Below are 22747 nucleotides of genomic sequence, written 5' to 3'. Positions count from 1 at the left end.
ATATATGACTCACATTTAAACTTTCTTTCACTGCTTACCCTTCAGTTTGCATTCATTATCTCTCTACATTTTTTTTCCAACTCCGAGTAAAACTTTGACTGCATGTGTGAAGTGATGAACAAGAAGCTGGAAGTTTGAGACCGGATCCCCCAAGATACATGTTAGTGCAGGTTATGAGCAGTGCCTTACATAAACCTGTGACAGTTTTTAAATATACTCCACTACAACTCTGGGTAAATCTTTGACCCACTTACATATTTCTGAGTCAGATATATGTAAGTGGGTCAGATAATCTGACAGTTATATTTATAATGACTTTATAATTGTGACAATAGTTATCCTACTTTGAAGAATACGAAACAAGAATAATGATCAGTGATATCCCCTACAGAGTCATTATAAATTATAGCTTGACCTTCTACAACGTTATAATGCTCCATTTTTTTTTACAACATATATAATTATAATTACACCATCATAACAGGTTCTGTACTTTGTTCTTGTGAAAAATGTGAAAAATCTAATGCATGTCCTTTACTTGTCACCCAATATGACAGTGTGATATCACTGCTCTGACCTAACTAACGGTTCTGACTCGGTACTGCTTCTTCCGTCCATCATTCGTCCCCGAGCTTTTCTCCGGTCGCCCTGGCGGGCGCGCGTTTCTCTGTGCATTACGGTAAAAAGATGGCAGCGCCGCGCACGCTCTCCGCTCAGGAAGTGCGCAGAGATGGGGGTGTAGCAGGGGAACTGCGGAAACCCGAAACAACCGCGCGGCCGGATCACCGTCTCCAACGCCGACGAAACGGCGATCGCGGAAGTCGCCTCGGGTCCGCAGAGCCACGCACCCGCGCAACGCTCGGACGGGATGTGGCGGTGACACGGCGGTCGAGTGTTCGCCACCTCCCCCCCCACCCCCCCCGCAGCAGTGGTGAGACCCGCGCACGGAGTGTTCCGCACGGGAGCAGCTGACCGTAGGACGCCGCGCTTCGCCCAGCGAGATGTGATCGTTGCGAGGGGAGACAGCGGCGAGCGGATCGTTTGCATATTAACAATCAGGTAACTGCACGGCGCCTCTGGTCGACGCTTCTCCTCGGCTGGGTTTTTTTTGGGGGGGGGGGGATTCGCGGTGCGTGTTTTACGGGGATACGACGGAACGGGTTATCAGGGCTGTCATCCTGCTCAGCCTCCAGCCCCTCCTTGTTTTGCTGCTAGCGAGTGCGATGTTGTAATGTTTACATTGAGTCCGTGTTGCACACCCCTGCTACACTCCCTCGTCAGCTGTTTGGTCATTCTGCGTATGGATCAGTTCAGGAGACTAGCGGTGCTCCTATGCTTTGCAGCGATGCAGTCAAAACAGACGAGGACGTTATTTATTAACTCTTCCTGGACAAAGTGGGCCCGATTTGGTGACATGTAAGGGCCCATTAAAGCTGGCCGATTCTCTAGTTCAGCATCACATCCAATGTTTTGCAGCTGCATTTTGCTTGTCCGGGAGAATCCCGATGGGTGTTTCTTTACTTAGTCAAGCAAGTGCAATATTACATAACCAGCTGGGTCATCTACAGGAGGACACTGTGGCCTCCAGTGACAGTCAAACAGACAGCAGGCCACCGTAGACTCACAGACCTGCAGTAGCGTTCTTTACATTTGTTGTTTGGGCTGAATCTAATGAATTACAATGCAATTTTGCAATCGGTTGAACTTGATCACTGATGTTTTTTGTTGTCCAAGGGCTGCCACAGAGATGCTTAAGTTGGGGAAACTCCCAAACTTTTTTCAAGTCGATGATGCTCAGGTTGTGATTATGACAGTCAGTGGTGGAAGAACTGTCTACTACAAAGTAAAAGTAGCGATAATACAATATAGAAATACTACATCCTGCTAAATATTATGAGAAAAAAGTGCACAAGTACTAAGTACACTGATAAGTACTAACAAAAAAATTAATTGTGTTTTCCAAAAGTTAAAATACTTATTGTGTAGTGTCCTGTCAGTGTTATTTATTATGACTCGACCTTAAAACCATTATTATTATTTCTATACTACTAATGTATAAGCAGCATGTCTATTTCAGGTGGACCCATGGTTTTGATTAACTTATATATTGAGGGATACTTCCAACAGTTCTATGTAATGATTTAGCATATAAAATGTTCACTTGAAACTCATAAATTACAAATAACAACAGGAAGTTGGTCGTGTTGATATTGACACTGTAGCTGAAACATATGACTGTCTGTGTTTGCTGCGCGCCGATTGGTCGCTTGCACACGGGGGCGTGGCTTCGCCATAACAATGCATTTCAAGGCACAGACACGCGCGAGGGAATGTTTTCTGTTGCTGTGTCGCTAACGTCACTGTTTGACACCTTTTAACGGGTTCTCCTGCTCAAGGCGAACACCGCCGTTAACCGACAGGAGCATTTTCGCCGATTCTGGATATAACGGATCCCCCCGCCCCCCATGCGGCAGTCGGATAAACGTTGCATTAGCTGGTTAGCGTTAGCAAGCTAATAGGAGCACAGTCGGGGACATTGTCAAACATCTGTCGGGAGGAAGCCGCGGGTCGATCGGCAGTCGGTCAACGTCGGTCGCTCAGCGGGTGATGGTGGTCGGCGAGACGCGGCTGCACGCGAGGATAAGTTGAAGGGAGGCGACGTGTCGGAGGCTGGAACACCTGCCCATCTCCATCTCGCCGGAGCGAGCGAACTAGCAAAGAAAGTAAGGAACTCACACAGCTGGACGTCTCCGCACAACCCTGGTCCGAGCCGCGGCAGGTCCGCTGCTGTGGGCAGGACACACAGACAGGGGACGAGCCAGCAGCGGTTTGACCGAGCTCGTATCACACGAGCACGCTGGCTAGTTAGCGCGCTGCAGCAGCAACCTGTGCTCGGACAAAGCGTTAGCCTAGCTTGGCTAAAGTTAGCAGCCCCCCCCCGCCTCCTTCAACAGCGGACGTCGAATTTACCCCTTGAAGTGAGATAACGGCGATCACGTCTCGTCGCCGCTGCGACGCGGGGCTCGGCTGTGCGCGGTGCTAGTGAGGAACACGGCGACTCGTCCTGCGGCCTCGTCGACTGTGTGGTGGCGAGCGGTCCGTGCGACCTACCGCATCTTTTGTTGTTGCTTTGTCTTCTGAGCACATGGCTCTCCATGTTCCCTTCCGGGCGGGCCACAGCGACCCCTATTTATCAGGTTCCTTTATACTGCCGAATGAACCAATACATTCTTTTAAGTGTTTGTTATAACACAAAATGAAATATTTTAATTTCTGTCACGTGTTTGTTTCCTCTTTTGCATATGGCCTAGATCTTGATCCGTCTCATTGGACTCGAGTAGCAGACACCATGCTGGTGTTTGTCAACATAGTTGTCCATGCATATCCTTTGTGTTTTTGAACAGTGCATTCACCTTTTGTCAGTGCGTTTTCCAAGCAAATAAAGCACAAATTCACAAGACAGTTGGTGAAACAGCCATCACTAATCATGAGAGAGAGAGAGAGAGGTGGGATTTGTAGAATTAAATCTTTTCACTAAGCAATTACAACATGACTTGGAGTTTTTTTTTTTTTTTTTTGGGACATGTAGCTTTTGCTGTCCAAAAGCACCTGGGCTGGTTTGGCAGACTTGCGTTTATGTTGATGCATGTAGAGGATGCTTATAACAGTCGTCGTCATGCAACTGTGGAGAAGTTGGCTGATGCATGATGTGCCTAAGAACACGGTGAAAATATAGAATATAAGAAGTCGAGTAGTTGTACCTTGGAGAAATACTAACAGTGTAATTATTATTTTTTTTCTTTTACTACCCTGTAATTATTATGATTATTATAATGTACACCCACTTTGCAGTGTGGTGTGATCCATCTAAAAATCTGTCTTTTTTTAAAGTTTAAAAGGTGGACTTTTATTTTCTATTTTTCTCAACTGCATGTCCAGTTAATAAGATTAAGGATATGATAAACTCTTTGGCATAAGAAGCGAAATGTATTGAGTTGTCCATTTATTGTTTTTTTTTGTATTGTTTTTCAGGGTTAAGACAATCAGAGGCAACATTCAAGTGCCTCCACTGTACAGTTTCCATTCCCAGAGAGTGACTCGTCTGCACGACGTCACCAATGCGACCATGGGAAATAGCAGTAAATAGGCTGCCACCAACAGCCCCCTTGAATCCGAGGAGGTTCCTCGGAGAGCCCTGCAACGCCCCGGTGCATCTCAGGAGAAGGTATAATCTCTTTATTATTGGAATAAGAGTTGTTGTTCTTTTTAAGCAATATTCAAACCCCCACTGTAAGACGTGCCAACATAATGAAACACTGAAACACATGACTCTGATCTTTACAAGATACTTTATGTGGAAGGAAAAATATGGCCACGTTGTGTCTGTCAATAGTTTGCTTGTAAATAGTGGCATTTGCTCAAATTGATACATTTTTCAGGATGTAAAAAAAAAAAATCACCAAACCAGTGTTGTAACTGATCAATTTGCGTCGTGATTGACTAACAACTTTTATCTTTATCTTCTTTCTTTTTCTTTTTTTTTTTTACATTTAAAAACATTTAATTGGTCATAGTGTGAAACAACTGTCCACCTTGACTAAGGCCATTGAGAGCTCATTTTAAGAAAACAACATTCTGTCCATGTACCTGATAAGTCTTGAGGGCTTATTGTATGTATTGAACTGTCTGCGGCAATGATTCATTTTTTCCCCATATGATCTTAAAGCCCACCAGTGAGACGCCAGTGGGGGAGACGAGACAGACCGGTGCTGCACACTTCCCTGGTCCACGATGAGAACTTCCACCATCTGCTTTTTTCCCAGCATCACCAACAGGTTCCTTTAGATGAGTCCAGACAATACAGCCACACCAGCACACCACCACGCATGCTTCACCCTGCTGCTCACCTGCCCCAGCAGAGTCCCATCATGGTGGATCTACATGACCAGGTAAGAGAACTAGACCAGCCTGGTGGGTGAGGATTAGGAAGGCAAAACATTTATTGAATATGATTCGCTGTGTTGCCTGACCAAATGTCGCAGTAATATAAAGGTTTAGTAAAAAACCATGCAGGGTGTGGTGTAGTTTACATGAGTTGGTTTTTTTTTGGCAGACAGTCTTCTGGTTTATGGCTGATTGTGGAGTCACCCCATCTCCTCTCCCCTCTTTTCTCAAAAGATGCACCAGGGATCAGTTCCAATATCATACACTGTTACGACGGTGACGACACACGGATTTCCCATCCACACCGGGCAGCCCCTTCCAGGGTGCAACACTCAGCAGCTCCCAGCATGCTCGGTAATGTTCAGCGGACAGCTCTCTCTGCTCTGCTGCCTTCCTCCTCCTGTGAGTTTGAAAAGGAAGAGCCCAAATGTCAGTGGCCTCCATGTATAGCACACCATCATACCAGCCATGCAATGTGTCACTGTTCACGACTAACAAATAAGCCGCTGCTGTCACTATGCAGGATTTGTAATGTAGCCTTGACGTTGGAAAAAATAATAACATGTTTGGCGTTGTGGGAATATTGTCAGTACTCTGGCTTTATGTAATGCATTGCTTCTGTTCACTACACATTTATATCATGCTTTTACTGTAAGTGCTTTACTATTAAAGGAGCTAATTTACTTTTGTTAGATGAAGGCTGTTCCAAAAAATTTAGTTTAATTGTTGAAATCCCCAAAAAATTCAATTGACATATAAATGTATGTCCCTTCTTGTGTTTTTTCCCCCCCAATTCTCAGCTCATACAGGCATGTACCATGCAGCATATGCCAGTGTCTTATCAAGCCTTTCCACCCCTGATCTCCAGCGAACATTTTGTATTGCACCCAACCCCGTCTGTACCCCCCCACCAGCCGCCGCACCTTACTCCTTTGAGCCAGTTTGTCCCTTTACAGCCTCAGCACCCACGCATGGTGAGTACTGTATATGCTACACACATTTATGTAATTTTTTATGTTTTTAGTGTCTTACTGACAATGTTTCTCTCTCTCCTCAGCCTCTACATAGGGTAGAGAATGAAGTTGACCTAAGGGGGGACCAGCACCCATTAGGGACCTTCTCCTACCCTCCCTCTCATCACCCACCAGCGCTGCCTCCTTCTCTGCCCCTGCAGTACCTTCCTCAAGAGCCTCTGCATCAGGAGCTTCCCTTTGGAGTGGTAAGATGGCCTCTCGCAAGTTTTTGGTCCGTTATTTCATGGGGAAATTGATACATACAATTATTCTTTAACATGACCTGACCTACACCTTCAGCACAGTGCTTTCAGAAGCTGGTGGTGGTTGAGTAAATGTGCAATCTGCAAGTCTTAAAAAGCCTTGAATTGACCATGGTTACCTTTTTAAAATGCATTATAGGCTATTAAAAAGTTTGAAATTAAACTTGTAAAAGTCTCAGTCAACATTTTCTCCTGCTTGCTGCAGACAGTACAGTTAGTTATATACATTTGAGAGAAGTTACACAACTATAAACTAAAAGTGGGATGGAATGATGCACCAACGGACTGAGAGCAAACAATGTCACATCTGCTTGCTACGATAGCTATGAAACTTATCATCTTATAATGGACAAAAAATTATATATATATATATATGCATTATTTATTTATCTAACCCTGCTGGGTTTGGTTCAGGGTAGCAGCAAAGTACTCCAGAAATCCCTCTCACCAGCAACGTTTTCCAGCTTCCCCTGGGGGTCCTGAGGACAGATGAGATATATAATGATTCCAGTGTGTTCTGGGTCTTTGCTGGGGCCTCCTCCCAGTTGGATGAGCCTGGAAGTCCTCCAATGGGAGGTGCTCAGGAGATGCATCCTAATCAGATGCCTGAACCACCTCAAATGACTCCTTTCAGTGCGAAAGGGCAGCTGCTCCACTTCCCGCTCATCTCGGATATTGGAGCTTCTTACCCAATCTCTAAATCTGATCCCAGCTACCCATCCATCATCCATCCAGTCTTTTTTTTTGTACAGTTCCAAGTCTCATAAATAACGTAGACATGCATATTATATACTTGGGCTGGTATGGTAGTGAAACAGGTATTAAATTGCATCTATTGGCAATTCAAATGTCTTGAATTTAACTTTAAGAATCCTGCTGAAACCCTGAGGAAAACTGCATTTCCCAAACTCTTCTAGTCCAGCAGTTTGGGCCTAACTAACTTGTTCACAGTCACCTTGGTGGTAGAGGAGGAACAAGAGTGTTTCTCACCCAAAAGGCTGCATATAAGCCAAGGGTAATATGTTGAGTAAAACGTCAGACAAAGAAAAGCTGTAACTAAAAATACAAATTGCTACATCTCATTGCAGTAATTGCTTTAACAAAATCATTATTGTTGTGCTTTTCCTGCTTAACAGAACGTATGTAACATAACCTGCTGTTGCTCAGCACAGCTCCGTCCAAAGTACTTTCCAACAACTCCAAAGCCTTTTACATTGAACACTTGTAGCTTATACATAGTACTGTCATTCAACAACTGACTTTGAAATTGTAATCTGATTCCCTTTACTTGCTACCAAAACAATTGTCACACAGTGTCACATTAATGTAAACCTGCTCTTGTCGATGCTGCTTTTAAAGTCTTTTCTTTCTCCAACATCTTGAACTTTCCTTCTTTCGTAATGGACTCATATTTAACATGAATGTTTGTGTTTCTCCGCAGCCATATCCCCACATGTTGCCCCGACGAGTGAGCGCCCAGAGATACCGGTTGCAGCAACCGCTTCCCCTTCCTCCACCCCCTCCATCTTACTACCCAGGCTTCCTCCCGTACTTCCTGTGAGTACCTGTGGTAGAAGTACCCTGTTATGAAGTACAGATACGTTCATCGTGCAGTTTATTGACTTGAAAGTAAAATGCCGGGCAATATTAAGTCACTGGCCTCAGTTATCATCTATAAATGAAATTTATTATTATTATTGTTATTATCAACTGTGTCAGAATACTGCTGCTGAGTTAGGTTCCTTAGGCACCTCTCCTATTTAAAAAGCAATGGGTCCGTCGTTGGCACTCATTTCAGAAAAGGTTCTGCTTATACAGTGAAGTTTGCTCAACGAATTCTCTCTCTCTCTCTCTCTCTCTCTCTGTTCAGGTCCATGCTTCCTGTGCCTCCAACAGCGGTGGGCCCAGCCATCAGTCTAGACCTGGACGTGGACGATGTGGAGATGGAGAACTACGAGGTGAGTGTGTTGGTTAGAGGATAGTAGAATGAGGCCACACTCGGTCTGTCTTGGAGCGCGTTTCTTCATTTCTTACGATTAGGGTGGACACCCCGAGTTTCTGGTTGTAAGCTGCCCCCTATTTGTTTGGAGAATGAATTTGAAAGTTTGTAGTTAGTACACATTGCCCCCTTTAAAGGTTGGGCAGTGTGGCTGTGTGGAGCACAGGTCATGGATGTAGATAAGAGCCCGACCAATATGGATGTTTTGGGGGGCCAACCTGATATTAGGGAAATAAGATTTTGAATACTGATATTATCGACCTATACATTTTTTTGGGATTCCTAATGGTGTCATTATCAAACCTGTAAGATAAAGAAATGTAATTGAGGCTTGATATTTTACAGTTTAACCATAAATTACAAACTAGAACTATAAATAAAAACAAGTACAGCCAAATATATAGAACTTTTCAGTGAGAAAATAATAAAAAAAAAAGTTAACATAAATACACATCTTTTCTACGTTGTTTGCATTGTGAAGAACTTCATCGGCCTATAATATCGGCTTACCGATATATCGGTCGTGGATGCTTTGTGATATTTCCCACGTAAAAAATGTCCAAACAGTCCAAATGTAATCAACATTATGTTTCCTCTCCCTCTCTCTGTGTAGGCACTACTGAATCTGGCAGAGAGGTTGGGTGAAGCGAAGCCACGCGGACTCACAAAAGCAGATATAGAGCAACTTCCGTCCTACAGATTCAACTCAGAGAACCATCTATCTGAACAAACGCTGTGAGTCTTCTCGTCTCTTTATGAAGCAAACCACTCATGTTCAGTCCATATCGACGTGTCTACATTCTGCTCATTTTCCCCCTCTTCCTCGCAGGTGTGTTGTGTGCTTTAGTGACTTTGAGTGTAGGCAGCTACTGCGGGTATTACCTTGCAACCACGAATTCCATGCCAAGTGTGTGGATAAATGGTTAAAGGTAAGTCGATGGCAGTAAAACCATTTCAAGATTTTTCTCTGTTTTTATACTTAATGTTGTTTGCACTTTACTTCCAGACCAATCGCACTTGTCCCATCTGCCGAGCCGACGCCTCGGACATACACCGGGAGGTGGAGTGAGAACTGTCTCTTGAGTGCTGAACTGGAAAGCTGCACACACCAGAGTCTGTCCCAGAGCTGGGGACACCTGCCACCTTACCTGCGTCCTCCAGTAAATCTAGCTTACCAACCCACCACTCCTGCCCCCTCCCTAAATGATAAGCAATCCAGGATTGTTTCTGGAGCCTGTTGTACCTCTGCTGTGCTTCATGGTCTGAGTCTCATGAAACCCACTGCCTATCGCAGCCTATAGCCAGAGTTCTGGGATCGCCAGCCAGTTCTTTCTCTGCCCCCTCGTTGCAGATTCCAAAGATTTTCCCAACAAAGCATTGTTTGCTGCTTTTGTTTACAGGGTTTCATTTTTCTTTTAATGGATTCGGTTGTGGTGTACGTGAATAGCGGGCGTCCTGCTTTGGAGGAGAGGAGTCAGGAGCGTGGAGGATCATAGGCTGGACACCTTGTGCAATTAGCAGACAAATAATAGGAAAACTTCAACATGGGTATCTTTGTTTGGAGGCGACGCCTGACCATCATAGATGCATGATTGTGTACGGTGTTGGGCGAATTCACTTGTTAATAATGTATGTTCTGCAATAATATATTCATCATTTCAACAGTTTTACCCCTTATCTGTTTAAGGTTTTTGCCAATGCTATCGTGAAAGTGTGACTTGCTGTGTTTAAATGCAGATTCTGTTGAGCCTGAGGTTGTGGGACATGCAAATTCGGGTTCTCTTCTACCCCAGATAATCCACTCTGGAACACAGATCTGTACAGAAGCAGTCATGGATTAATGGACTGCGTCTTTTTGAGGTCATCTGGCATAACTGCACAAGTGCTACATCCACCCTCCACATCAGCATAGTTCCTCCGGCAAGGGTGTACGCGCACGCGGGCGCATTTTGTGTGTGTATGTTTGTCCTGTTCACAGACCCGATGCATTGTGTAACCACTGGATACAGGGCAGCATGCTAGGATTTGCATGAACTGTTGATTCAGACTAGCAATATTTTAATCAAGCATTGCCACCAAACTATCACACAGAAGCTTACTAAAAGAACTGCTTGCTTATTCAGAAAGCGCCGCGAGGGAAGACTTGCATGTGGTTCCACCCTGACTGCGTTTAAGGATGGGGGCCCTCGTCTAAAGGGTATGCTGTTGCCATAGAGCTCTGGAGGCCTGTGCAGAAAGCAATATGTGCAGTGAGTGGCAAGTTTTGAATGAACATTTTCTTGCCCTTTTAGGAAGACTGAGCTTTTTATTTCTTTTGTCTGTGAGCCAAATCCAAGATACAGATATAGCCTACTGTTCAAGTTTTCAGATCTGCCTTCTAATGACCTTGACAAGCACAAACCTATTACTAACCCTTAAAATACTTTGACATTTCTCACTTTTACTTTACTTTTAAAAGTATGCCGTTTCAAAAAAAAAAAAAGTTTATTTATTGGTTATATCATCTAGAGAGAAAAAAACCTTGAAGGAAACAGTTGGAGCACTAACACTGTTTGTGTATGGTATGATATGTGTTATATTCTGGTAACTTGGTCAGGTCATTGTCTTAGGCCATGGTGATGGTGTTGTAATAGAGCAACTGTATGTACAGCTCGAGTGTGAATGATTTTAGATCAACGTTTGAAGACAGAAGAATGTTGAAAACCCTTGTAGAAGTCACTGGTGACACTCTGTGCAATGCCAGCCGTCTGTGTCCCACAGTGGTCAAGTGCTCAGTAGTGTCGGAACACTGTTAGACTTCTAGTCCCCTGCTTTTGTGGTCACACGAAGAAGAAAAAAAAAAGAATATATTTGGGGCAGGAGGGAGAAGAGCAACAAATGAACTTTTGCTTTGGATTCACTCTTGTCTCTTAGCTGCCCCAGTAAGCACTAACAGGCAACTGTAACCTTTGCTTTTTACGTGTGAACGGTTCTTGCCTCTTTTTTTTTTCTTTACCTTTGTTTCTTCAAGTGAATGTGAGTCTTTGACGTCTGTGCCACCTTCAAGAGAAAAAAGAAGCCATTTAAAGTTAAATGAGTTAAACCCACAGCTTTGAGAATTAACCTATGTGTACATATCTATTCGCTGGCATATATTGTAAGTTTTAAAAAAAAAATCACTCAGGGCCTCTCAGTATATAAAAAAATAAAGGAGAACAGTCCATTTGAAATGGAAAGGATGCCATGAAAAGGGTATATCTGAATTTAGTTTGGTCTTTTTCCTCAGACCATAAACAATTTAATGTAATCAATTATAATATTCTGTTTTGTCTGAAATAGTAGATATTATATCATTTAAAGACAGGCATGCACGAAAAAAAGATCAGTAAATATGTTATTAATATTCACTGAAAAGAGGCGATGTACACTGCAACTCATTACAAGTGTATTATTCAAACCCGTTTGACTTTTGTTCTTGTACTCGGACCACATGTTGAGACACATAGCGGTTGTGATCCCATCTCTAAATGTGCAGCAGTGCACACTATCCTACCTAATTCACTCCCAAATCGACTTCAGAGGTGTTTGCATGACTTTGAAAAAAAGAAAAAAAAAAGTTAACCAAGTGTGTTATAGTGGAGGATATCTCAAAAATCTGGCGGGGGATCTATTTAGTGGTGCACAATATGCATGCTTGTCAACCAGATCCCAACTGATTTTTAGCTCTAGTTGGCTTTGGATTCTGGGGGTTTGGATCTTAACGCTCAGCTGATAACTGCCATGCATTGTACTGCACACATTTGTAATAGAACTGAATGACTACAAGATTTTATTGCGCTAAACTTCATTTTATAGAAAAAAAACACAAAGAAAGAAAGAAAAAAACAACTGGTCTTGAATCCAGAAATTCTTACATACATTGTGTTACTGTTATTGCCCTAACGACTGAAAAATAACATGCTCTGAAACTACTGTAGTTTATCAAAAGCCATAGTGAAAAGGTGCTAGATGTTCTGCTTTTAGGTATGAAAAACTCACTTGCGTGAATGCAATAGTTTGTCATGGACCCCATGTATTCTTAAAGCATGTAATACTAATACCCCTTAACAATGTCAGTGAAAATCAATATAGTTTAAGGGATTAAAAAAAAGGATGGTGTTGTCATAATTATTTCAGTGTAGTACTATACCCGCATATCAGGCTCTTCCTCTCAGTGTATCAATATCTTAAAATGTATGGTTCACATATAGATACCTTGATTCCTGTTGATGTTGGCACTATTCATTTTTGGAGTAAATATTGAATTGACAATATCCAGCCGCCCTGTTAAATTAAGAGAACCTCCTGTTAAGGCCTAGCCAACAAAGTCACTTTTAATAACAACTGAGAATAGAGTCTTGTAGTCTTTCTGTTAAGCATTCTTGAATAATCTCACAGCTTGTGTGGTGCAAAAATATGTTCCAATAAGCAGCTAAACCTTATTTAGGATTTGTGATTGATTGCTCCGTAGATGCCATTTATTGTTTACCAATGATTTTTTGCTGTGGTGGGATAGTGGTTTACTCTTCTTACTCTCCCTGGCCCCTTGGGGTCCTTTTGCCTGAACACCAGACTACCCACCCGCCAACAGAGCCAGGGGCATGTGTCCTGTGTTAGGCAGATATTTTGCTTTGGTACTTGCACATTTACAGTTACCTCATTTTTTCCATGTTTGTATTGGGGGTGGGTGGGGGGGAGAAAACGACTAATATATATTATATATAGGAAATGGTTCTTATTGTTATAATTTTTCATTCCATTGGAATCATATTGTTTGTAGCATTTAACATAACTAGTTAGTGTATTATATATACATCTGTATACTGTTTGAAATTTTTAAGATTTGTACTTTTTTTAAATGAAAGTTGCTAGTTATGCTTTACCAAGTAGTGCAATCATATTTTTTTTTAATTGTCGTGGCTGATCTGAGAGGGTTGTTCACTAATAAATGTATGATGTATATCAATATCAAACGTTTCGTGGTTGACTTGAAGCTATTGAAAGGTTAAACTGTTGTACTTGGTGTAGTTATGACACTAAGTGAAAATGTAAAAAAAATCTGCTAATGTGATGCATCTAGATACAAGCAAGTCATTCATTCTCAATAAACCCACGTTTTTAAAATCAGTTTAATTTATAGTTGGAAAATTACATCTTTACATGAGCCCATTTAGATGTTACAGGCAAAACAGGCATTTATGAGTAACCACAGGCACACTATGGGCAGACGTGAACTATGCTAGATAAAGCCACATGTAAAAGCTGTGGCCTCTGTTAAATTGTCTTTTTAAACTTCATGAGCTTGAGGCGGTCTGCTTGACATAGTTACCAACCTGCATTTGGTCATTTTATGACACAGATGAGTCAAAAACAAAATAAAACAGAACAAAAAAAAGAAGTCAGGTAAATTTTGGAGGTTTTAAATATCTAACTTATGTACAGGTCATGGCTCATTTCAAACAGGGTTCCCATATTTCCTTTATGTCCAAATCCATCCAACTGTTCCCTGAAGTAGTACAGTAGCTCTCCACACCACATGGATCAACATCACAGCAGTACCAAACCAAACCAGTTCTGTGCTCGTCTGTCGCTGTGGAGGAAGCAAGTGCAAACTTAAGGCAAAACGTTGTTGAATTAGGACAAAATGGAGCAAACATCAAGTCTTTGACAAAAAAAATAAAGCAGAGGCATTCACACCATCACAGAAGTCCATACCTCTCTGTGCTGCATCCTGTATCAGTATGTATTAATACAACCTGCCGTCCTCACTTTCCCAACAGACAGGAACTCATTTGGGATATGGTTCTGGTTTTTGCACAAAGCTTTGCTATCGTTGTTTCAGTAGAGGATTAATACTTTGCTGCAACATTTACTGGTGAGGAGAGACGAGAATTAACTGGTTACTAGTACAGACAATGGAAAACACACTTCTTTCTCCACGGGGATACAAAGATGAGTTCAAGGAAGGACTTCAAGAAATATTTATTTGATAAAATTCAAGACTTTCCAGGCTACTGGGAACCCTGTAAACACAACCAAACGAGGACTGGATGCAGGGTGAATTCGATTTTTCCAGATCAGGATTTTATCTCAACGATCCCCTTGTGCATAATGGCCATTTACAAAAGTAAAATGAAAAAAAAAGAGGAGAGGGATGGGTTGGGCATTGAAGGAAAATGCGTTTCCACACAGAGGAGGTATGTCATCTATTAATCATCCGTGAGGTCCTGAACAAAAACGACCTCGGAGCGGCTGAGTCCTGCCTCTTTCAGTGTGGGGGGGTTGGGCTGCTCTTCAGTCGGAAGGCAGGGCAAGACTCGGCGAGGGAAGTTTGTAACTATCTGAAACTTCTCTGGGGATTCTTTCAAAGAGAACAGGAAGTCGTATATTACCTGTAAAAGAAAGGAAAAAGGCAAGTGAGTAGGTAATCAATGTATTATTATTCAGGGAAGGGAATAACAGGATCTGGAAAAAAAATATTTCATTCACATGATGGCTGAGGCTGTATTAGATGAACATACTTCAAATTATAGGTGTCAAACCATGAGCCGGGCATTACATGCTTTGGACAGTGCACGTTTTTTTTTCCAGCCCACGACAAACATTATTATATTTAACTAAAGGAAAGATACAATACACAGAGAATTCCACAACAATAATCCAATGCATGGCATCACAGCATTTATAGCAACTGCTAATTTCCTACGCCCGTCAACACTCATCCATTCACATAAACACGTAAAATTTATTTTAGCTTTAACAAAGTCTGCTCTCAACAACATGAAACATGCAGGAAAACCCTGGATGAGATAAATCGTACTCACTGTCAGAGACTGCCCAAAGAGGAATCGTCTCTCTACTCGTGAATCATTGGGCAGCTTAAACACTATTTTGACACTGTCTGGATCATCTGCTGGCGGCTCAGGAGGAAGACACTCTGACTTCCTCTCCTTCTCCTCTTCGAGTGTCTGGAGTTACACGAACAAAAAGTGACAGCACGAATCAGGAAAAAAAGACGTGTGTATTCCATGTATTAAAAATGATTAGTTGAGGTCTTCTGTGTGTAAAATTGGCCTCTGCAACATAAATGAACAAAAGACTCACTCTTCGTCTCCGCTCCTCAGCAAGAGCACTCTGTCGAACATTCTCCTCCTCCTGCCTGCGCTGCTCCTGCTCCTCCCTCTTCTTTCGGTCCTTCTCCTGGTCGGCACGGAGCGAGGCCAGATAGGCCTCGTCCTGCTGCTGCCTTAGCACTTGTGTCTGGTTCCTTTCCTCCCTGTCAGAAAAATGAATAGTCATTACTATGACTAAGAGAGACTAAGTCAATTGATCCAGACCATCACACTTTTTGAACCTCAATCTAAACAACGATAACATGTTACTTCCAGTTTGTCTTGTTTTAAGTCATAATATGAAATGTCTGAACGGAATGCAGTCTGTTATGAAATCATTGATTTTCCATACCGCTCAAGGCGCTCGGACATCAGATATGTTTGGTTGGCGTCCATGATGAAGGTGAGCTGATTGATGAGATCCTCCGGCTGAATCAGGCCCTCGAGTCTTCCCACCACCGTCATCTTGCGATCCTTCAGCATTATCATGGCCAGGAATGGATAGGTGTTCTCTCGCAGTGCTTGGGACACTAAAAAACATACCAAAATCATTATTATTCAAATCCAGCTGTTTCTATGGTGATGTAAAAGCACATTTGAAAATTTCAGACACAAACCAAATACCAGTTAGCCCTTGTGGTAGCGTGCACACAATTTAAGTTTAAAGCGCCTAAGTTTTAAGTTCTCCAATGACAGATCAACCAAAACCTGGGAATATAAATTACATCATCTCTTCATCTTTGTTTTTACTTTTAAGTTTTTTCTTACACCTCTTACATAAATACCTGTTTGCGTGTGCCGACATGTCTGATTGCAACCTAGCACACTTTTTCCATGATCACATTAAGCCACTTTACAGTAACAGCAAATTCACAAAAAAGTTATGAGTCAAATAACAATACTTCTCCATACCTCTGTATCCCTCGGGCTTGCTGGTGGAGCATGCCCAAAACAGCATTTGTGTGTTGATGAAGGTAATGACCTCTTCTGTACATAGTGTGGAGCTATGGAGTAACAGATCAGCAGCACAATCAAACTATTTAACATATTTTTCATGTGCACATGGTTAGAAAACACCAAGACTATAAAAATAATTATACGTTTTAGTGTATGTTCTTTCAAAAGCATGTAGCAATAACCAAGTATTAAAAAACAGTCAAAACAAACTAGCAACTTGTCTAAAGAGACAACTGTTAGTATGAAACATTCTGAAGGCTAGAACATAGGTGATATATATTTTAAAGAAAGATATCATACCAGCAAAACTCATTGGTATCTTGATGATCATCCCCATGAAGGTACACTAATAGGTAGCGGAGCTCCCGTTTGGCATCATTCAATGCCTACATGTGACACGGTAAACAAAAGATTTTAAAAACCACGTTGCAGTGTTACCTTGTTATATGACTAAACTCAATTCAGAGCACACAAAAATGTGTGTTTCTTACTGTGCATTTGCACTACATGTCTCTGAACTTACCTGGCTGTATGTTCCCTGGTAAAATACAGGGTGTGCCCGACCATACCTCTCCTCAAAACTATGAACGAAAGACACAACATCCCCGACAGGGTCTGTCACCCGACCACGCGGATCTGGCCTGATGAACCGCAGGGCAAACCTGCAAGAAAAAGAAACCGTGACAATCACTTCCCATCCCCAATCAAGCGGCAGCAAGTTCAATCCACATGCTTGAATTACCTGAATATGTCCAGAAGTGTGTAATATGTAAATCTGAATGGTAGCATTATCATGTAGTAACTCCATCCTAGTAATCCCTGAGAAGAAGAACCAATACAGTTTGTTAAAACAAAAATGTGAGTGCTTTCCTGTGTCGTAATGTCGGAACAGTATCTGAGAGACACCATTAACAACAAGAAATATACATTAGGAAAGTTCAGGCCGTGACAGAAATACCATACATTATTTTGCGAGATGACAAAAATTTGAAAATGTGCAGAGATATGATCCTAAAGCACAGATGTGAACGTCTGCGGACCTACCCTGGGTTGTGGCCTCGACACGATGTAACTATATACCCTATGGTCTGCCGTGTTGACCTGTAACGGTCTGGATGGGGGAGGGTTAAACACACTGGGAACTCCTTCCTGCTCATTGAGTCTGTCTTGTACCGCAGACTGAAACACACAAGAGTTACACCCATCATAAGAAATTCAACAATCATGGCAGATGAATCAGAGCAAGACAGAATTGTTCACATAATCATTGAAAGACAAATGTAAACAGTCACAAAAAAAACCAAAAAAGCACTACCTCTATGTTCCAATTGTGCTGCTCTAATGTTCGGCGACATTGGTCCATAGACTCCAACCCAGTGAGGTCCTGTTCGACACGAAACCAAAGTCAGATACAAGGCCTCGAGTTGCTCAGAGAGGCGAAGGAGCACATTTGAACGTACAGTGACAAGCCTCCTCCGGTGGCTCGTGTGCTGCTGCTTTGCTGTGTCCTCACTATCATACACAACTGACCTGGCTCCCTTATCAAAGAGGGTTTCAATGAAACAGTGATTAACTACCATTGAGTTAAGCAGCTATGTGAAATGTAACGTCAACCTGCACAGGCTCAGGTTAGAGGTTTGCTAGCTCTCCAAAATGACCAGGTGCCTTTGACGGCCAGCCTTTCTATTGTAGCGAGCTACGACAGGCAACAAAGTCAAAAGGTGTGTGTATGTGTGTATGTGTGTATGTGTGTGTGTGTGGGGGGGGGGGGGGGGGTCATCCATACAGCATCATTCATATCGCCATGGATCTCACTTCACACATCTGCACACAGTTGTGTCGCTGGGACACTCCAGTGACAGCTCGACCATAACTGCTGTGCTAGCGCTAACTCAGCGAGTGTTTCAGGAAGCGTCAGTGGAAACCTAACGGTAGCCGAGTGGACGTGAGGTCAAACATGCCATTAACACGCGCATCGCGAGTCGTGTTGGCGGACAAAGTCGCAGTGGCCACATTTCTGCGGGTGGAACACAAATGATTCCCCGCTATGAGTCCACCCGTGGCCCTTAAACTGTGCTAACTTGTTAGCTACTTTAGCTAATGCTAGCTAGCTTTGCTAACGCTAGCTGTGAGTCCAGTTGACGGGTAACGTTACCGAAGTTGACTGAGCAGAAGGCGCTTTAACGCGCACCGTTTCTCCGGTTCGCAATGATTTCGAGTCAGTGGGAACGTATTAGCATATGGGGTTTCAAACGGACGTGTGTTGGCTGTGTATGAAGGCTTTGTACCTGAAACTGGAGGAGTTTTTCAGTCTGCGCCTGGGATAATTCGGGCTCCTCTGGCGCCGCCATCTTACCTCGCCAATCATCTAGCAAGTCGTAACAACGTCAGCTGCCTTTTCCCGGTGCGGGCCGAGCTGCCGCAGCCTGTGACTACCGCCGCCTAGCGGCGTGGATGTCCCCGCGCCGGTCTGCGTGAGAAAACCTTTCTCTACAACAGACAGTGATCAGATTCAGGACCTGGAACTAGAGACAATAGTAGTGTGGATTAGTGAAGAGTGTTTCAGCAGACACTTGTACATTCTGACAAATATTTAAATATTTGTCTTTGACGTCTAACTTAATGAGTCGAGTGTCCAATCTCAAAATATATCGCCATATTGACTTTCTAAACAATGTGCATTATTGCAACACATACATTGTCTTAAAACTACTTTTGCGCTATTACTGAACAGTCACAGTACATGATGAAACAATTGGTCGATTAATCAATTATTTAATCAACAAAAAAATTATCAACTGTTTTAAAAAATCATTTAATAATGTCACGTACCTTCACAAGTTCCAGCTTCACAACTGTGAGACGGATTTGTTGTGATTCTTTGTCCTTTTATGAGAGTGACCTGCATTTCTATAAGTTGGCATCACCTTTCTCCATCATCTTATACTCAGACCAAATGAACCAGATATTGAGAATATAATCAGCAGATTAAGTGATAATTTAGACAATTATTGGCTGCAGTATTTGTAAAAACTGTCCTTGGTAAATGTCAGCCTTGTTAGTGTTATTGTTTTTCTTCTTTTTTTATCAATCAAAACAAATAGATGTCTATTTTTGTTTTGATAAAAAATGATCTCCATACCCTCTGAAGAGTTCAGACTTAGCCATCATTTAAAATGTTTTTATTTATAAATCTATAATAATGACATATCACTCACAGTAAAGGCAACATTTTCCTGTCTGAAAGACTTGAAAGCAGGAGTTGTTCGAAGTGAGTCTTTCTCTGTCACTCTCTCTCTCACACAGAAACAAACCTCACACATTTTGAACTACATGAAAGAAAATGTATTTATTTGTGTAACTGAAAAGAAAAACCTAGGTGATTATGTGAAGGTAAAAATGAAGCTTGTAAAAAATATTTCTTCAGGCTTAATTGTCAGTACGGTAATATGCATTTAACAAAGACAAACTTGTCAGCATTACATAGAATCCCTTTTTAAATATTCTTTAAAAAAAGGTGAAAACAGAGAATCATCATTATCTGTAGAATTTTAACATCCTAATTTCAGATGTTGAGCCTTCCCCATTGCCCACGTCACTTTTTCCCCTCGACCATAATGATGTGGTAACCAAACTTGGTCTTGACAGGCGGGTCTGTGTAGACAGGTTTATCCATGGAACTGACAGGAAGGGCAAATGCTGCATCCTGGAAAGGTCCAACCATCGACCCTCGCGTCATCCAACCCAGATCACCCTTTGATCGAAACAACAGTCAGTCACAGTACAGACCTTATATGGTACTAAGCCAGAACAAAAGTGACCGAACATGAGCAACAAAGGCTTGCAATGAAAATAGCCTCAATCTTCCTCAAAGTTTCCCAGTGGCTCAGACACATCAGTGTAGGTGTTGAGATTGTGAATGCAGGTGTAGAGTAAGTAATTACTAACATTGTGCCTGGGATCATTTCAAACAGGCAATAACAAAGCAGTAATGGACAGGGATTGAGTTGAACCTGACCAAAACTGTTCAACTGATTATGAGAGCATGTTCTTACTCCTTGTCTGGCTTTGTCTTCACTGTACTGTGATGCCACTTCACTGAAACGGACTCCAGTCTTCAGTTTCTCCATCGCTTCCATGCATTTTCCATGTTTTTCACAGAGGACGTGTCGAACCTGGAGAACACAGACAGCAGAAGCACAGAGAGACTTTCAGAAACAACCTTTTTTTTTTATATAAATGGAAATGTTAACCCCAGCGACACTTTATTAGGAAAATCTGTACATCTGCTTATTTATGCAATTATCCAATAAGCCAATCAATCATGTTGCAGCAGTGTAACGCATGAAATCATGAGCTGCAGATAATGTTCACACGAAAACGTGTGATCAATGCGGCAGTTTTGCTTTTAATGAAACGGGTGGGAGCTGACGGAAAGGGATGCGGTAACTCCGATAACTTCTCTCTACCCCTGTGGTGAGCAACAGCATCACAGCTGGAACAACACGTCGTCGAACTGAAGATCGCGTCAGGTTCCACTGCTGTCAGCCAAGAACTGAAATCTGCGGCTGCAGTGAGCACAGGTTCAACAAGCAGTGTTTCCCCTAGGTTTACTGGTTTGGGGGCATGGTTAGGGCTCGTTAGGGTTAGGGTTAGGTTTCACAAATCACATTAAGTTCCACCCACAATCTTTTGAACAGGAATGAAGAATAAGGTGTATAAGGAATGTGACCTTAAATTACTTCTGCTTGGCATCGTATGTAAAATACTTATTCAAATTTAAATGAAATATTTAAATTAATTTCACTTTTCAGGGGGGTGGGGGCTCCCGTAGGAGGGGAGGGGTTCAAAGGTAGGGGAAACACTGACAATACTAGACAGTTTAAGACCAATCATAAACGTAAACTGGTCTGATGAAAATCACATTCTACTTAGGCATGAATACACACTTTGGGCCCTCAAAACCAATCACTGAGTGTTTGAATGCCACCTCCAATCTGAATATTGTTGCAGACCATGTCCATCCCTTTATGGCCACAGATGACCATCTTCTTTTGGCTACTTGCAGCAGGTCATAAGTCGTCTCAAACTGGTTTTCATGTACATGACAGTGAGTTCAGTGGCCTTCGCACCACATCCGATCCGATTCCGATCCAATCTGGGACTTGGCAGGGGAGAAGATTGGCAGCGTGACAGTGCATTTGACACATCTGCAGAAATGATGTGATGGAGCAGAAAAAAATATGCTAAATATTTGTTTCCCCACAACCACCTGTTGGAACCCCATGCATCATTTCCTCACGACTCATCTTGTGACCGACTGGAAATTTTTCTAGATTATTTTTGTAGAGGTGACGACCTGCTTCTACATTGCTGACAATAATGCAGACGTGCAAAGGCCGAGAGCAGGTCGACCACAAATTCACACTTGTCAACCCCCTCGAGTCAGCTCGTTCACGGGCCACTCTGTGGGAGGAGAGGGCGAGTGACGTCACTGCCCGTAACAGTCTACGTTGGATAATATTAGACTTCTGCAGAGGCAAAGAAAAAGCCCCAACTACTAATATTACCTTCACAGCGGTGCCTCCCTTAGGGGTCTTCTCTTTCTTATCGGCGTCTGCGCTTCCGGAAGCAGCTCCTACACAGTGACGACAACCACCACAACACACAGTAGTAAAGTGAGCACGAGCACAACTGCGACCCATTACATCATCATATAGAGGAAACATGTTTGACAGTCGCGCGCCACAGGGGAGTAAATGTGTCTGACTTTAAAAAAAGTACGTTACACTTGAGGAACAGCACACGGCTGGTGGCCACTCACCTTTCCCGCCCTTGCCACCTTTACCCTTTGGTGGCATTTCACACGGAAGGAAACTGAATTTCAGAGAAGGATGAAAAAGAAAAACAATAGCATTCGCTCATGCGGAGTTGTGACATGCGCAGAGCAGAGCGCTCCGGATGTTCTTCTTCTTGAGCCAATTATTGGCAGACTACAGCCAGTTGAGGTCCACACTGCCATCTAGTGTAATGCACCAGCAACGATTCACCCAGACCACAGTGCATGATGTTTTCGGCACTGTCCGTTTGTTTGTTGGTTTGTAGGATTATGCAAAAACTTTAGAAACGATTTCCACGAAACTTGGTGGAAGAATGGGACATGGGCCCATCAATGCATGCATTGGCCAAGAAAGAAAACATAACACGTTGGCACAGATCTAGGAATTAATTTTTCATCGTCTTTTACATTAAATAAGATGAGATGTACCTTTATTGATCTACCGTAGGCAGCAGCACAAGGGGGGATGTAATAAGTAATTAACTAAGAATAGAAAACTGAATCTAAGGTAAATAAGATGAAACAGAAATAATGTATACAACAAATTCAATATACAATAACATATTTAATGTAATTTGGTTCCCCTGAATGAATCTAAGGGG

The 22747-nt window shown here is 42.5% G+C and overlaps 3 protein-coding genes across 6 annotated transcripts; 1 reads left to right on the top strand and 2 right to left on the bottom strand.

Moving 5' to 3' along the window:
• Positions 1 to 708: 708 nt before the first annotated feature.
• Positions 709 to 13210, top strand: rnf44 (ring finger protein 44). 3 transcript variants are annotated; one of them, XM_035648976.2, is made up of 11 exons: positions 709 to 1059; positions 4033 to 4225; positions 4727 to 4949; positions 5179 to 5346; positions 5745 to 5918; positions 6002 to 6163; positions 7662 to 7777; positions 8091 to 8178; positions 8833 to 8954; positions 9049 to 9148; positions 9226 to 13210. In XM_035648976.2, the coding sequence occupies exons 2-11, from the start codon at positions 4119 to 4121 to the stop codon at positions 9286 to 9288; spliced, it is 1323 nt and encodes a 440-aa protein (XP_035504869.2). In that variant the 5' UTR covers positions 709 to 1059; positions 4033 to 4118; the 3' UTR covers positions 9289 to 13210. The 3 variants fall into 3 exon arrangements, with proteins under 3 accessions (XP_035504869.2, XP_035504871.2, XP_035504870.2); XM_035648978.2 differs by having other exon boundaries at positions 710 to 1059; positions 5179 to 5298; XM_035648977.2 differs by lacking the exon at positions 709 to 1059 and adding an exon at positions 1368 to 2723.
• Positions 13211 to 13348: 138 nt separating this feature from the next.
• Positions 13349 to 18745, bottom strand: faf2 (Fas associated factor family member 2). 2 transcript variants are annotated; one of them, XR_004795865.2, is made up of 12 exons: positions 18595 to 18745; positions 17622 to 17690; positions 17351 to 17485; positions 17049 to 17125; positions 16830 to 16968; positions 16607 to 16692; positions 16262 to 16353; positions 15702 to 15879; positions 15342 to 15513; positions 15062 to 15205; positions 13953 to 14629; positions 13349 to 13827 (listed from the first exon to the last, which is right to left on the bottom strand). XR_004795865.2 is itself a non-coding variant. In XM_035648975.2 (11 exons), the coding sequence occupies exons 1-11, from the start codon at positions 18655 to 18657 to the stop codon at positions 14447 to 14449; spliced, it is 1338 nt and encodes a 445-aa protein (XP_035504868.1). In that variant the 5' UTR covers positions 18658 to 18745; the 3' UTR covers positions 13349 to 14446. The 2 variants fall into 2 exon arrangements, 1 of the variants encoding a protein (XP_035504868.1); XM_035648975.2 differs by having other exon boundaries at positions 13349 to 14629.
• An 891-nt stretch (positions 18746 to 19636) lies between these two features.
• pin4 (protein (peptidylprolyl cis/trans isomerase) NIMA-interacting, 4 (parvulin)) lies at positions 19637 to 22292 on the bottom strand. Its single transcript, XM_035648981.2, has 4 exons — positions 22131 to 22292; positions 21877 to 21944; positions 20362 to 20481; positions 19637 to 20060 (listed from the first exon to the last, which is right to left on the bottom strand). The coding sequence occupies exons 1-4, from the start codon at positions 22165 to 22167 to the stop codon at positions 19902 to 19904; spliced, it is 384 nt and encodes a 127-aa protein (XP_035504874.1). The 5' UTR covers positions 22168 to 22292; the 3' UTR covers positions 19637 to 19901.
• Between the last annotated feature and the right edge of the window lie 455 nt (positions 22293 to 22747).

The sequence above is a fragment of the Scophthalmus maximus genome, chromosome 9 (assembly GCF_022379125.1).
Source record: "Scophthalmus maximus strain ysfricsl-2021 chromosome 9, ASM2237912v1, whole genome shotgun sequence".
NCBI classification, from domain to species: domain Eukaryota; kingdom Metazoa; phylum Chordata; class Actinopteri; order Pleuronectiformes; family Scophthalmidae; genus Scophthalmus; species Scophthalmus maximus.
This window is presented reverse-complemented; position numbering and strand designations above follow the sequence as displayed.